The 14,757-nt window shown below is 47.2% G+C and overlaps 1 protein-coding gene across 3 annotated transcripts; it reads right to left on the bottom strand.

Moving 5' to 3' along the window:
* Positions 1–213: 213 nt before the first annotated feature.
* On the bottom strand, positions 214–14,665 carry slc52a1.L (solute carrier family 52 (riboflavin transporter), member 1 L homeolog). 3 transcript variants are annotated; one of them, NM_001094871.1, is given in 7 exon segments: positions 214–511; positions 654–777; positions 4,115–4,970; positions 7,358–7,491; positions 9,888–9,993; positions 10,214–10,298; positions 14,524–14,612. In NM_001094871.1, coding segments are annotated over 4 exon segments (1,317 nt in total). In that variant the 5' UTR covers positions 7,482–7,491; positions 9,888–9,993; positions 10,214–10,298; positions 14,524–14,612; the 3' UTR covers positions 214–298.
* Positions 14,666–14,757: the final 92 nt, after the last annotated feature.

Below are 14,757 nucleotides of genomic sequence, written 5' to 3'. Positions count from 1 at the left end.
GATACCCCACACAAGGGAATGGCACCCTAGATGGAGTGTCTGATACTCTTGTAACTAAAAGGGGCGTGGCCTGAGTAGATCTGTTACTTGCCCTAATTGGAGGAGGAATTGATATAGGGGTGGAAACAGCTTGTAACGGGCCAGGGCAGTTATACAGGAGTAGTTACAGGGCAGTTACCCAGTCAGATAGTTTAGGGGTCAAAGTATCAAAGATCAAAGTACCAAAAAGTTTTTATTTGCATTGTTTACTACAAAATCCACAGACATATTCAATTTGGGGAATGTAAGTGCACTTTAGTTAAAGAGGGCAGTTGTCCTGACAGTCTCGGCCGCTCTGGAAGAGGTGGTAGATACTGACCATGGGGAACATGACCAGAGCCCCCACCAGAGACCCAATCTGTATGACTGCTCCACACCACAGGAGGGCGCTGTGCCCAGCTTCATGCAACAGGCTCCCAATAACCACCTTTAGATACGACAAGAGGCCCAGGAACAGCGTCCAGGACAATATCTGAGGGGAGACATGAGACCAATGGGCATCAGGACCATGGGGAAAGTAGCCAATAGCTGATCAGTACAGTGGGGGCTGCTACCAATAGAGAATCAATAGCAGCTCACATGCCTGACCCAACATGATGTGGATCAATACTCACCACTAGCACAACCCCGGCCAAGCTCCCCACTAGCGGGGGACACGGACTGAGGGCAGCCAAGACCATAAGGTACCCCCCGAATATCATTCCAACTGCCATAATCACCCCAAGAATCACTGATGACCTGAAACAACAAAGAGAAAGGTCAAATTGCCCTCTAGTGGGAGGGGCAGCTCCATATCCCATATTTGTCTTCTATATCACCCTGTAGTGGGAGAAGCAGGATCATTATCACATAGTGCCCCTCTATGTCACCCTGTAGTGGGAGAAGCAGGATCATTATCACATAGTGCCCCTCTATGTCACCCTGTAGTGGGAGAAGCAGGATCATTATCACATAGTGCCCCTCTATGTCACCCTGTAGTGGGATGGGAAGTCTCTGTCCTGCGTCTCACTCCTAGGTTACCCTCGTGGGGCTCCTTACAACCTGATTGGCTAACAGCTGCCCTCAATGTATGATGTGATTAAGGAATGTAACCGCTGCCTGTCCCTTGAGTCAGGAGAATGTGCCCCGGGGTCTTGTCCTCCTGCTCCGTCCGTTACCCTCTGCTGCCCTAAGATTATTGTTACAGTCTTGGGGGGGGCAAAGTGGGCACCAAACAAGCTTGAGAGTTCCATGTAAATATTGCCCTTCTTTGTGTTATTTGAATGTATTTGCTCCATAAGCAGCACAGTGCTGTGTATACAGATAGCGCAATATGGGTGAGGATCAGTAGCGAGTATCACATCTGCATGGGGCTATAGCACTACTGGTACACCCGGCACTGTGCGCTCCTTTAGTTCATTACTGGGCCACATGGGGGATCCCAAGCACTGACACCCACTGGGAGGCACTGGCTCTAATACGGGTGGTGGGGGGAGTGCAAGGAAGGAAAGGCAGGTTATAGTTATTGGGGATTCAATTAATAGAAAGGTGGATAGTGTATCTGTCATAAGGCCCCTACATGCCCAACAGTCTGACGCTTGCCTGGTGCTTAATTGGAGTAAGGTTCTTAGTGGGGTCCCTCAGGGCTCAGTATTGGGGACACTTTTATTTAACTTGTTCATTAATGACTTAGGGGAGGGGATTGTAAGTAATGTATCAGTGTTTGCAGATGAGACAAAACTATCAGCCCAATTAATTCCATCCAGGATGTGGCACTTGCAACAGGATCTTGACTAACTGGCAATCTGGGCAGCTAAGTGGCAAATGAGAATGCGTTTATTACAGGGAGAGCTGGGAAGTGAATCAGTGGTACAGGCTGATACATTAGATAGGTACAAGGAAGGGTCGGATGCTTTATTCACCAGTAGCTCCTCCCAGCAGACAGGAGGGAGCCAATGAGATTAGAGGAGGGAAAGGGGTGTTACAGGGAGAGCCGGGAAGTGAATCAGTGGTACAGGCTGATACATTAGATAGGTACAAGGAAGGGTCGGATGCTTTATTAACCAGTAGCTCCTCCCAGCAGACAGGAGGGAGCCAATGAGATTAGAGGAGGGAAAGGGGTGTTACAGGGAGAGCTGGGAAGTGAATCAGGGGTACAGGCTGATACATTAGATAGGTACAAGGAAGGGTCGGATGCTTTATTCACCAGTAGCTCCTCCCAGCAGACAGGAGGGAGCCAATGAGATTAGAGGAGGGAAAGGGGTGTTACAGGGAGCGCTGGGAAGTGAATCAGGGGTACAGGCTGATACATTAGATAGGTACAAGGAAGGGTCGGATGCTTTATTCACCAGTAGCTCCTCCCAGCAGACAGGAGGGAGCCAATGAGATTAGAGGAGGGAAAGGGGTGTTACAGGGAGAGCTGGGAAGTGAATCAGGGGTACAGGCTGATACATTAGATAGGTACAAGGAAGGGTCGGATGCTTTATTCACCAGTAGCTCCTCCCAGCAGACAGGAGGGAGCCAATGAGATTAGAGGAGGGAAAGGGGTGTTACAGGGAGCGCTGGGAAGTGAATCAGGGGTACAGGCTGATACATTAGATAGGTACAAGGAAGGGTCGGATGCTTTATTCACCAGTAGCTCCTCCCAGCAGACAGGAGGGAGCCAATGAGATTAGAGAAGGGAAAGGGGTGTTACAGGGAGAGCTGGGAAGTGAATCAGTGGTACAGGCTGATACATTAGATAGGTACAAGGAAGGGTCGGATGCTTTATTCACCAGTAGCTCCTCCCAGCAGACAGGAGGGAACCAATGAGATTAGAGGAGGGAAAAGGGTGTTACAGGGAGAGCTGGGAAGTGAATCAGGGGTACAGGCTGATACATTAGATAGGTACAAGGAAGGGTCGGATGCTTTATTCACCAGTAGCTCCTCCCAGCAGACAGGAGGGAGCCAATGAGATTAGAGGAGGGAAAGGGGTGTTACAGGGAGAGCTGGGAAGTGAATCAGTGGTACAGGCTGATACATTAGATAGGTACAAGGAAGGGTTGGATGCTTTATTCACCAGTAGGGAGCCAATGAGATTAGAGGAGGGAAAGGGGTGTTACAGGGAGAGCTGGGAAGTGAATCAGGGGTACAGACTGATACATTAGATAGGTATAAGAAGGGGTTGGATGGTGTTTAGCAAGTGAGGGAATACAGGGATATGGGAGAGAGCTCATAGTACAAGTTGATCCAGGGACTGGTCCCATTGCATTTTGGAATCAGGAAGGAATTTTTCCCCCTCTGAGGAATTTTGAAGAGGCTGCAAATGGGGGGTTTCACCTTCCTCTGGATCAACTGGCAGTTGATCCAGAGGTTGAACTTGATGAACATGTGTCTTTTTTCAACCTAACTTACTATGTAATTATGACCCATCAGAGGAATGAGGTCACTGCCCCACAGAGCTTACAATTTATGAATGTTATGGCTAATGAAATCAGGGATATTAATTGTGTAGGAGGGAGGGGTAACGAGTGGGGGGGGTAAGCTTTTAAAGCGGGGCTGTATGATTGAACCATTTAACCCTTCTTTCCCCCAAGGCAAATTCAACACATGACGGGGCAGTTGGGGAAACGCATGTCCCTACACTGAATCCATTTAACCCAAGCGAGTGCTGCAAAGTCTCACTTCCCCTTTAATTCATGGACCTAAAGTCACGGATTTAATGAGAAAAAGTCTCGCTGCCCCGGGGGCCGATCAGATGCTTCAAACAAAGAACTTCCTGAATCCTGAGTGTCATGTGCAGAGTCACACACAGTGGGGGGACATAGTCTCTGCCCCCTCTCCCCTGTGTCTCTTATGTACTGATAACCTCCGTGTGCACCAGAAAGCCTCCCCCCTCCTACACTCGGGGTATTTCTTATATATGTAATGTTAATAACCCCCGTGCATTAGTAATGCCACCCCTTCCCATGATACATATGACAACCCTCACTGGCAGCAGAAAATCTGCAACAACCCCCCCCCAAGGACTGCCCCATATACCACATTCCCCTCCCCCATTAGCAGGACTTACCTGCACAGGAGACACAGGGTGAGTGGGGGAATGGGCGGGACTTACCTGCACAGGAGACACATAGCGATGAAGCAGGCGGCAGGATTGGCGATGTTGCTGAGGATGACTGACAGGTGGTAGGCGTCGGGCCCATAGGGGAGGCAACTATAGGTCTGTACTGAGGGCAGGATCCCATTGGTCAGTGCGTTAGACAGGCCCAAGAGCACAAGTAAATACACATTCCGTGCTGTCCAAAAACTCTGCTCCCCATTATTGCCATTAGGGGGCTCTTGGGGCTGTTCCTGCTCTGGAGATTTCAGGGGGTAGGAATCCTCAGAACCCCCATCTCTCTGCTGCGATGGCCCCTCCCCTTGCTCCTCCTCCTTATTGCGCTCGCGTAGGATGAGCAGCAGAAAAAAAGCCAGAGCAGAGACCCCGAGGAAGCAGAAGAGACCCCAGAAGTATGAGGAGACAGGGAAGTTCTCCTGCAGGTAGTGGGGTTCACTGTGATTCCCCCACGTATTATTGTGGCACTCCAAGCGCCCCACCCCCTGCGCCAGAGCCAAGACACAAGGCAAGAGGGCACTAAGACCCTGCCCAATGAAGAAGCTGCGCACAAACTGCTGGGGGAAACTGTACATGAAGGGCAGGAAGGTGACGTTGGAGGTACAGCAGCCCAGAGCCAGTAAGTACCCCAAAACTAGATAGGGTACACTGCGCTCCTCTCCCGCCACCAGCACCCGCCGGTCCCAGAACCCCGCCAGGAACCCCGCAGAGACCAGGCTGAGCCCCTGCACAGAGCGTATGAGCCAGGGCTCCGACACCCGCCCGGGGGGGCAGAAACGGTGGCTCAAGGTGACTGCCAGGGGCCCCACGTTACCCAGTGCGATAATTACAGTCAGGAATGCGGGGAGATTCCAACCTACGGACAGACGGAAAAGTGGGTGTCACATGGGAGTGGGGAGTCGACAGAAGGACAGACAGAAGCAATAAGGACATGTGTTATATCATACAGGGGCATATACAGGGGGTACATCACTATCATACAGGGGTATATACAGGGGGTACATCCCTATCATACAGGGGTATATACAGGGGGTACATCCCTATCATACAGGGGTATATACAGGGGGTACATCACTATCATACAGGGGTATATACAGGGGGTACATCACTATCATACAGGGGCATATACAGGGGGTACATCCTATCATACAGGGGGTATATACAGGGGGTACATCACTATCATACAGGGGCATATACAGGGGGTACATCCCTATCATACAGGGGTATATACAGGGGGTACATCACTATCATACAGGGGTATATACAGGGGGTACATCACTATCATACAGGGGTATATACAGGGGGTACATCCCTATCATACAGGGGGTACACATCACTATCATACAGAGGGTATATACAGGGGGTACATCACTATCATACAGGGGGTATATACAGGGGGTACATCACTATCATACAGGGGGTATATACAGGGGGTACATCCTATCATACAGGGGGTATATACAGGGGGTACATCCTATCATACAGGGGCATATACAGGGGGTACATCCCTATCATACAGGGGTATATACAGGGGGTACATCCCTATCATACAGGGGCATATACAGGGGGTACATCCTAACATACAGGGGGTATATACAGGGGGTACATCCTATCATACAGGGGTATATACAGGGGGTACATCACTATCATACAGGGGCATATACAGGGGTACATCACTATCATACAGGGGTATATACAGGGGGTACATCACTATCATACAGGGGTATATACAGGGGGTACATCCCTATCATACAGGGGTATATACAGGGGGTACATCCCTATCATACAGGGGTATATACAGGGGGTACATCCCTATCATACAGGGGTATATACAGGGGGTACATCCCTATCATACAGGGGGTACACATCACTATCATACAGAGGGTATATACAGGGGGGACATCCCTATCATACAGGGGTATATACAGGGGGTACATCCCTATCATACAGGGGGTACACATCACTATCATACAGGGGGGACATCCCTATCATACAGGGGGTACATCACTATCATACAGGGGGTATATACAGGGGGTACATCACTATCATACAGGGGTATATACAGGGGGTACATCACTATCATACAGGGGTATATACAGGGGGTACATCCCTATCATACAGGGGTATATACAGGGGGTACATCCCTATCATACAGGGGTATATACAGGGGGTACATCCCTATCATACAGGGGTATATACAGGGGGTACATCCCTATCATACAGGGGTATATACAGGGGTACATCCCTATCATACAGGGGTATATACAGAGGGTACATCACTATCATACAGGGGTATATACAGGGGGTACATCCCTATCATACAGGGGTATATACAGGGGGTACATCACTATCATACAGGGGTATATACAGGGGGTACATCCCTATCATACAGGGGTATATACAGGGGGTACATCCCTATCATACAGGGGCATATACAGGGGGTACATCACTATCATACAGGGGGTATATACAGGGGGTACATCACTATCATACAGGGGTATATACAGGGGGTACATCCCTATCATACAGGGGTATATACAGAGGGTACATCACTATCATACAGGGGTATATACAGGGGGTACATCCCTATCATACAGGGGTATATACAGGGGGTACATCACTATCATACAGGGGTATATACAGGGGGTACATCCCTATCATACAGGGGTATATACAGGGTGTACATCCCTATCATACAGGGGTATATACAGGGGGTACATCACTATCATACAGGGGTATATACAGGGGGTACATCCCTATCATACAGGGGTATATAAAGGGGGTACATCCCTATCATACAGGGGTATATACAGGGGGTACATCCCTATCATACAGGGGTATATACAGGGGGTACATCACTATCATACAGGGGTATATACAGGGGGTACATCCCTATCATACAGGGGTATATAAAGGGGGTACATCCCTATCATACAGGGGGTATATACAGGGGGTACATCCCTATCATACAGGGGTATATACAGGGGGTACATCACTATCATACAGGGGGTATATACAGGGGGTACATCACTATCATACAGGGGTATATACAGGGGGTACATCACTATCATACAGGGGCATATACAGGGGGTACATCCTATCATACAGGGGGTATATACAGGGGGTACATACAGGGGGTACATCCCTTTCATACAGGGGATACAGATGGGAAGAAGAAATGTCCCTCAGTATTACAGAGGTGATGTGTCCCCAATATATGGGGTCCCGGATGGTCTCACTCACCTTCAGGAAGTTCTTTCACCACAACAGGCAGCTCCACCCACAGGGAATTCACGGACACCCAGGAGCCCATCCCAAATAGGGCCACAAGCAGGTGCATGAGCAAGTCACGGGGATTCAGCGCCATCTTGAGGGGCCTGCAAGGCAACATGTCTGCTTTAGGCTCATTACTTGGACTCCCCCTGCCACAAACTGCACGGGGAATGGGGTACAGGGTATTACAAGGCAGGGAACTGGGCACAATGGGGGGTATTACAAGGCAGGGTAAAGGGGTGCAAAAAGTCCATGGGTGCTGGGGTACATGAAGGTATTGTGCCAGTCAGTGGAAGCCAAGGAGAGAAGGGGCAAAGTCACTTTCCCATTACAAAGTGTAGTCTGTGTAGGGCCCAGTTATGGGAGCAATGGTGCAATGAATGGAGGTCATTAGCTATTGGTTAAGAGAACTACATTGCCCCTTTGCCTACCCTGGAAATAAGCAAGAGACATTAAAGGGACACTGTCGTGGGAAAACATGTTATTTCCAAAACACATCAGTTAATAGTGCTGCTCCAGCTAAATTCTGCACTGGAATCCATTTCTCAAAAGAGCAAACTGATTTTTTTATATTCAATTTTGAAATCTGACATGGGGCTAGACATATTGTCAATTTCCCAGCTGCCCCAAGTCATGTGACTTGTGCTCTGATAAACTTCAGTCACTCTTTACTGCTGTACTGCAAGTTGGACTGATATCACCCCCTCCCCCCAGCAGCCTAACAACAGAACAATGGGAAGGTAACCAGATAGCAGCTCCCTAACACAAGATAACAGCTGCCTGGTAGATCTAAGATCAACACTCAATAGTAAAATCCATGTCCCACTGAGACACATTCAGTTACATTGAGTAGGAGAAACAACAGCCTGCCAGAAAGCAGTTCCATCCTAAAGTGCTGGCTCTTTCTGAAATCACATGACCAGGCAAAATGAGCTGAGATGCACCTACACACCAATATTACAACTAAATACACTTGCTGCTTCAGGAATGACATTTTATATTGTACAGTGAATTATTTGCAGTGTAAATAGTGGAATTTAGAAATAAAAACTACATCATAAAAATCATGACAGAATCACTTTAAAGGAGAACTAAACCCTAACAAGGCACAATAGACTAAACCTCATACACTGCCTGTTGTAATCAGAGAATCAGACTAACAGAGAAATATTAAACATGGTTCCCGAATACTTCAGGTGCTGATCCAGTACTAAGTGGGACTAGGATAGGGCCAGAGTCTGTCTGTGCCTCCTCTATAAGCACCAGACCCTTTGGGGTGACGGGGTGAGCGCTCTCTGTCTGTGATGCAGATGTTTGGCTTAAAAGAATTGGGTCTCCAGCTTGTCCCTACAAACAGAACAGCAATGTGAGATCAGTGATTGGTTCAACTGCACAACGCAACTACTCAGAAACCAGTGCAGTCTGCAGCAGGCGTCAGAGAGCCATGGGCACTGATGAAGAAGCCGCAGCATTTATTTGCACCAGAGAAAAACATTATGTGGGTGCAAAACTTTATAGGGAACATCAGAACCAGGAGACACAGCCCAGCCCTCAGCCCGGGAGGAGACGGGGCCCAAAAATGTGACCTTGACTTTCAAAGCACTTCATAACTCTGCCCCACCCTACATCTCTGAACTCATCTCTATATACTCACCCACTCGCTTACTACTCTCCTCTACTGACCTGCTCCTCAACTCTTCTCTCATTACCTCCTCACATGCTCACATTCAAGACTTTGCAAGGGCTGCACCCCTCCTCTGGAACTCTCTCCCACCGCCTGTCCCACTTTCTCCCAACCTTTCTGCTTTCAAGAAATCTCTGAAAACGCACTTCTTTCGAGAAGCCTCCCCTCACTCTGCTTAACTACCAAACGCAACACCACATACAGTACCACATTTCTCACCCACTTAATTCAATCTTGCCCACTCCCACACCTTGTGTATTACTCCCTTCCCTTTAGACTGTAAGCTCTTTTGCATAGGGCTTTCCTCACCTTTTGTACTGGTATTGATTGTGATGTATGTAACTCCATATGTTCTATGTATAGAATTCATGTCATTTAGTTGTATAATCACATTTACTTTACAGTGCTACGCAATATGTTGGCGCTATATAAATACATGTTAATAATAATAAATACCATTAGCCCACGGGGCCACAACTTCCCTGTGTAACGGCTTCTTACTTGGATAGATCACATGCCGGCAGTAATTACCCCACTAGCGAGCCCCGAAATTATTCTAATCATTATCATCACATTATTTAGACTTATCTGTAACTGAAATAAAGACTATTCTGGTTCCACAGTTCAACTAAGGACACGATCACTAAGGAATGGGTGGGATCCCACACCTACACTAGGCCCCGCCCACACCTACACCAGGCCCCTCCTGCGCATACACTAGGACCCTCCCACAGCTACGCTAGGCCCCTCCCATGCATACACTAAGCCCTGCCTACACCCACACCAGGCCCCGCCCACGCAGTTACACCCTCTTACCTGTGGTATTTATGATGCGGTTTAGGGAGGAGGGGGGCACAAAGCTCGGGCTGAGGGTCCGTCAGGGTGGGATCCAGATCAGCAACACTAATTACCTCCCAAGAACCTGCAGAAGCACAACATGGGGGTAACAGCAACAAAGAATTATGGGACATGGAGTGTGCCCCTCCCACTGCAGGGTGATAGAGACAGAAGGGAATTCTGGGACATAGAATGTGCCCCTCCCACTGCAGGGTGATAGAGACAGAAGGGAATTCTGGGACTGCAGGGTGACACTAAAAGAAGAGGGTGGGGCGTCCCGTGGGTGCTGTAGATGTGATACATACGTCTAACAGAGGAGTGTGGGTGTCTCTGCGGGGCTGCGGGTGTCACGGGAGTCGGTTGATGACATCACTATACGCAGTGAGGAATCTGGGGAGACAAAGTCCAAGCCAATGAGCATAAAGGAACCATAAAACAATGAGGGGAGATAAGGGCACAGCTAATTAAAGGGACACGGCTGATTGTACTGTAGGCTGGGTGGACAGGGAGATGGGTGCCCCCAAGTGAAGACAATATATCAGATGCACCCTATGTTAGAGTTTAGATTGCAAGCTCTTTTGGGCAGGGCCATCTTTACCTCTATCTGTATGCTTCATGCCTTCAAGAGGAATGGGTTTCACATTTAAATCTTAGTATGTTATAGAATGACTAATTCTAAGCAACCTTTCAATTGGTCTTCATGTTTCTTAATTATAGTTTTTGAATTATTTGTCTTCTTCTGACGCTTTCCAACTTCCAAATGGGGGTCACTGACCCCATCTAAAACACAAATGCTCGATAAGTCTACAAATGTATTGTTATTGTTACTTTTTATTCCTCATCTTTCTATCCAGGCCTCTCCTATTCATATTCCAGTCTCTTATTCACATCAGTGCATGGTTGCTAGGGGAATTTGGACCCTAGCAACCAGATAGCTGAAATTACAAACTGAAGAGCTGCTGAATAAAAAGCTGAATAAGTCAAAAACACAAATACTAAAAAATAAAAAACCAATAGCAAATTGTCTCAGAATATCCCTCTCTACATCATACAGTTCATTTAAAGGGGAACAACCCCTTCCTATTAATTATAGTGTACTGTGCAAATGTCAGGGGCCTATTTTGTAAGAGCCATGAATGGGGTGTGGCCCCTGTATAACAGCTCACCCCAATTTATAGAAACAGTCTTAGGGCAATAAACTGCCAGTTGTACATTATATTTACTTACTACAAAACCCTTCCATTGTTCGGTATTGTTTGTCCTTTAAAGGGCCAATACACAAAATATTCAGATGTTGTCCTTTAAAATCTCCCCTGAATCTTTGGGGTGTGGCCTCAGAATAACCCCCCCATAAATCTGGTCTCAGCCAGAATCTCTGGAACAAGAACCATCAGGATCTGTCCCAGATCATAACCCTGCCACAACAAGTCACAGCCTTCAATGGGGGCTACTGTGGATATCAGGATTTTAGATTAAAATGATATATATATAAGGGTTATGTATTGTATAAACTACAATGATTATAGAAAAGGACACTGACATGGAACAGCTGTGTTAGACTCTACACTTCAAGGTTAGAGGCATTTCTAGTAGTTAGGGTTGTAGAATGTTTGCACAGAACGAAGAATATCCATCTGTTGTCTCATGTCACAAGTATCCCTAGTACAAGGTTGAGAAAGACACTTATAGCCTCAAAAACACCCCCCGACTGCACGGATACCATTCTGGACACTGTTAGCACAGCAAATATACTTATTTGGACTAAACTTGGGTCAGGAAGGATTATATTAAAATGGACAGAGAGGTATAGTTATGTTACACCAAGGACAATGATTGGATGTCAAGGGATCAGCCCCATGAGGGAAGAAATGGTTAAATGGTTGCATGTAATATTACTGAAATGTCCCCCAACGTCCTCATGAGCTTTCAGGGCGTGTGAGCAATTATTTAATACTCTGTATTAATGTATACCTCAACTAAAGCGGTCTGGTTAATTTCCTGAGAGAATCTGATTGGTTCAAGTCAGGCCCAGTGGGAACTTCAGGCCAGGCTCGATTTGAGTAAGTATTTATTCAAATCCAAGAGAGACTTACTCATTGTGAGTGAGAATCTTATATCCCTGGAGGACTATAGGAGCATAAATCCGACAGCTACAACCCAACTATGTCACCACAGGGAACCTCTGGCCGACACCAGAACCGTTGGTCATGGCAACAGATGTGAGTCTGTCAGGGTGGGGGGGACATGGTCAACGGAAGAGCGGACTCTGCACATAAATATTCTAGAGATTCAGCAATTTTCATTGCGCTCACATTTTGGCATAATCTCCTTCAAAAATCTCAAGTCTGTTTTCAGTCAGACAATGGAACAGCAGTGGCGGCACAAAAAGCAAGAGAGACATGTCCCAAATCTCAAAGACTCTTTCCTGGGCAGAAACCCACAAAGTCCACATATGGGCGGCCTATATTCCAGGAATACAGAACACAATGGACCCAGGGGAATGTTTGATTCACAAAGTTGTGTTCAATGAAAATTACATACAATACACTGACGGTTTGTTGAAATTGTAAATTCTTCCTTGGCGGTGTTACCTTCAGGTCACATGACTCTACGTGAGAATTGACCAACATAAGGAAAAAAGAAGATGCTCTCATCCGATTCAAAGCGGTGTAATCAAAGTACCTCCAATGATTTATTGGTGCGGACAAATCAAATGTTTCTGGGGCTTCACACTCCCTTCATCAGTGTGTATTTTATCTCTGAAAGAAGGGAACGTGAAGCCCCAGAAACGTTTGATTTTTCTGAACCAATAGATCATTGGAGGTACTTTGAGTGCACCCCTTTGAATCGGATGAGAGCATCTTCTTTTTTCCTTATTTTGGTTCATTTCACAAAGATGTGTTTCAGTTACTAGTCAACAGATGACACAACCCATGTGTGGACATCATGGCGTCCACATTCAACACGTAATGACGACGATTATTCTCTAGCGGAGGGTGTAGGCGCCTTAACTACTCCATGGTCATTGTGCCTAGCATATGCCTTTCCACCTATTCCAAGAATTCCCAGGCTGCTAGCAAAGATACGCATAGAAATGGTCCCATAATACCGGTGGCACCAGCCTGGCTGTGAAGAACTTGGTTTGCAGATATTGTATAAGTGTGACAGTGGGTAAGTCACTCACCTCTCAGGCCAGACCTACTACTCCAGGGTCCCATTTGGTTCCAGGACAATCACAAGTTACATCTCACTGCATGGAAATTGAATCCCAGACCTGGCTGTTAAAAGGTTTTCCGCAGTCGATTATAGAGACTCTCATGGCCGTGGAGCTTCTACAGTTAAAGAATTTGGTCCATTTTCTTTCAATGGTGCACAACACAGAGACTGGAATGGAAATCATGTTCCTCCCCTGAAATTCTGCAGTTTCTCCAAGATGGAGCAGATAAAAATGACAGTGTGTCTTCACTCAAAGTTCAACTTTCAGCAGTGGCTGCTCCATTTCATCAGCAATGGGCCACACTCCCTGAGTTCAGACTTTCCTTCCAAGCCAAGTCGAGGCTCTGCCCTCCTATACGAGATCCTACACCTCCGTGGGACCTCAATCTAGTTCTACACTGACTTCAGCATCATCCATTGGAAGCACTTGAATCGTTGGACCTTAAGTTAGTTACATGGAAAACGGTTTTTCTTTTTGCAATGTGCTCAGCTAAAAGAGTGTCAGATATAGCGGTCCTCTCCTGCATATCTCCGTGGCTAGTTTTTTTTGAGCACCAGACCAAGTCAATCAGGAAGTCTGATGTTCTCGTTATTCTTCGTAGTGGGCGAAACGCAGGTGAAAGATTGTCAAAAGGCCCCATTGCTGTATGGATTGTATCCACTATACAGATGTCGTATTCACTTTCTAATAAACAATTTCCGGCTTATACTGGGACTTCTCTGTAGACTTTTTCCAGACTGAATTTGCAGCACAGAGCTGACTCTCAGTTTGGCAGTGATACTACAAGCAGCAACTACAGTTTAACCAATTATCAGTTTATGTGCGTCGTTTTTTCCCCTCCCTATCTTTGGGTAGCTTTGGGACATCCCCGTACGCCCAGCACTGACAGGTAGAGACGACCACATGAAGGACTTTTCTTACTGTAAATCCCTTTTGCTTAGGCCTGAACTGTCAGTGCAGCATCACAACCTTTATTGTACCACAGACACAAGATATGAAATGTCCACTCTCAGACTTTATATAAAACTGATGAGAGGAAGTGGAGAGCAGGAAGAGGAGGAGCTGAAAGGTAACATTGTGTTTGTCCTCCAGAGGGGACAACATTAACCCCAGACGCCCTACACTGACCTACACAACAGAGATTTACCAGAAAGAACAATCTCTGAATCAATGTGCAGGTTACTCGGCTGCTTCTGCTACTTTGTTTCAGGAATCACAACCAGCAGTACAGGGAATAGAAAGTGCCGGACAAACACAGAACTACCCCCCCGTCACTTATATCCCCGAGTGCCCTGACCCTTAAAGACACAGGAGGGGTCAGTGTAGGAGACAGAGGGGGGGACGAGTAAAGGAGAAGCAATAGTTGGGTACAAAGGGAGAACAAGAGTTAAAGGTCACCTGGGGGAGAGGGCGGAGTCCAGCGATTGAGCAGAGACCACGCAGGTAACGAGAGAGCTCCCAATACACGTGCTACAGGCACTTCCGGCTTTGGAGAGTACGTGACGCGTCTGACACGTGACCCCTACACGCTGGGACTCGCAAGTCTTTGTTGACACCGGAAGTGAGGGGAAGTAACCTGGAGACTTCCGCTGGTCTGACTCCTGTACGTTCCCAGTTTCCCGGGGCAGTTAC

The sequence above is a fragment of the Xenopus laevis genome, chromosome 6L (genome assembly GCF_017654675.1).
Source record: "Xenopus laevis strain J_2021 chromosome 6L, Xenopus_laevis_v10.1, whole genome shotgun sequence".
Lineage (NCBI taxonomy): Eukaryota > Metazoa > Chordata > Amphibia > Anura > Pipidae > Xenopus > Xenopus laevis.
Note: the sequence above shows the minus strand (reverse complement) of the source record. Positions and strands in the feature narration are given on the sequence as shown.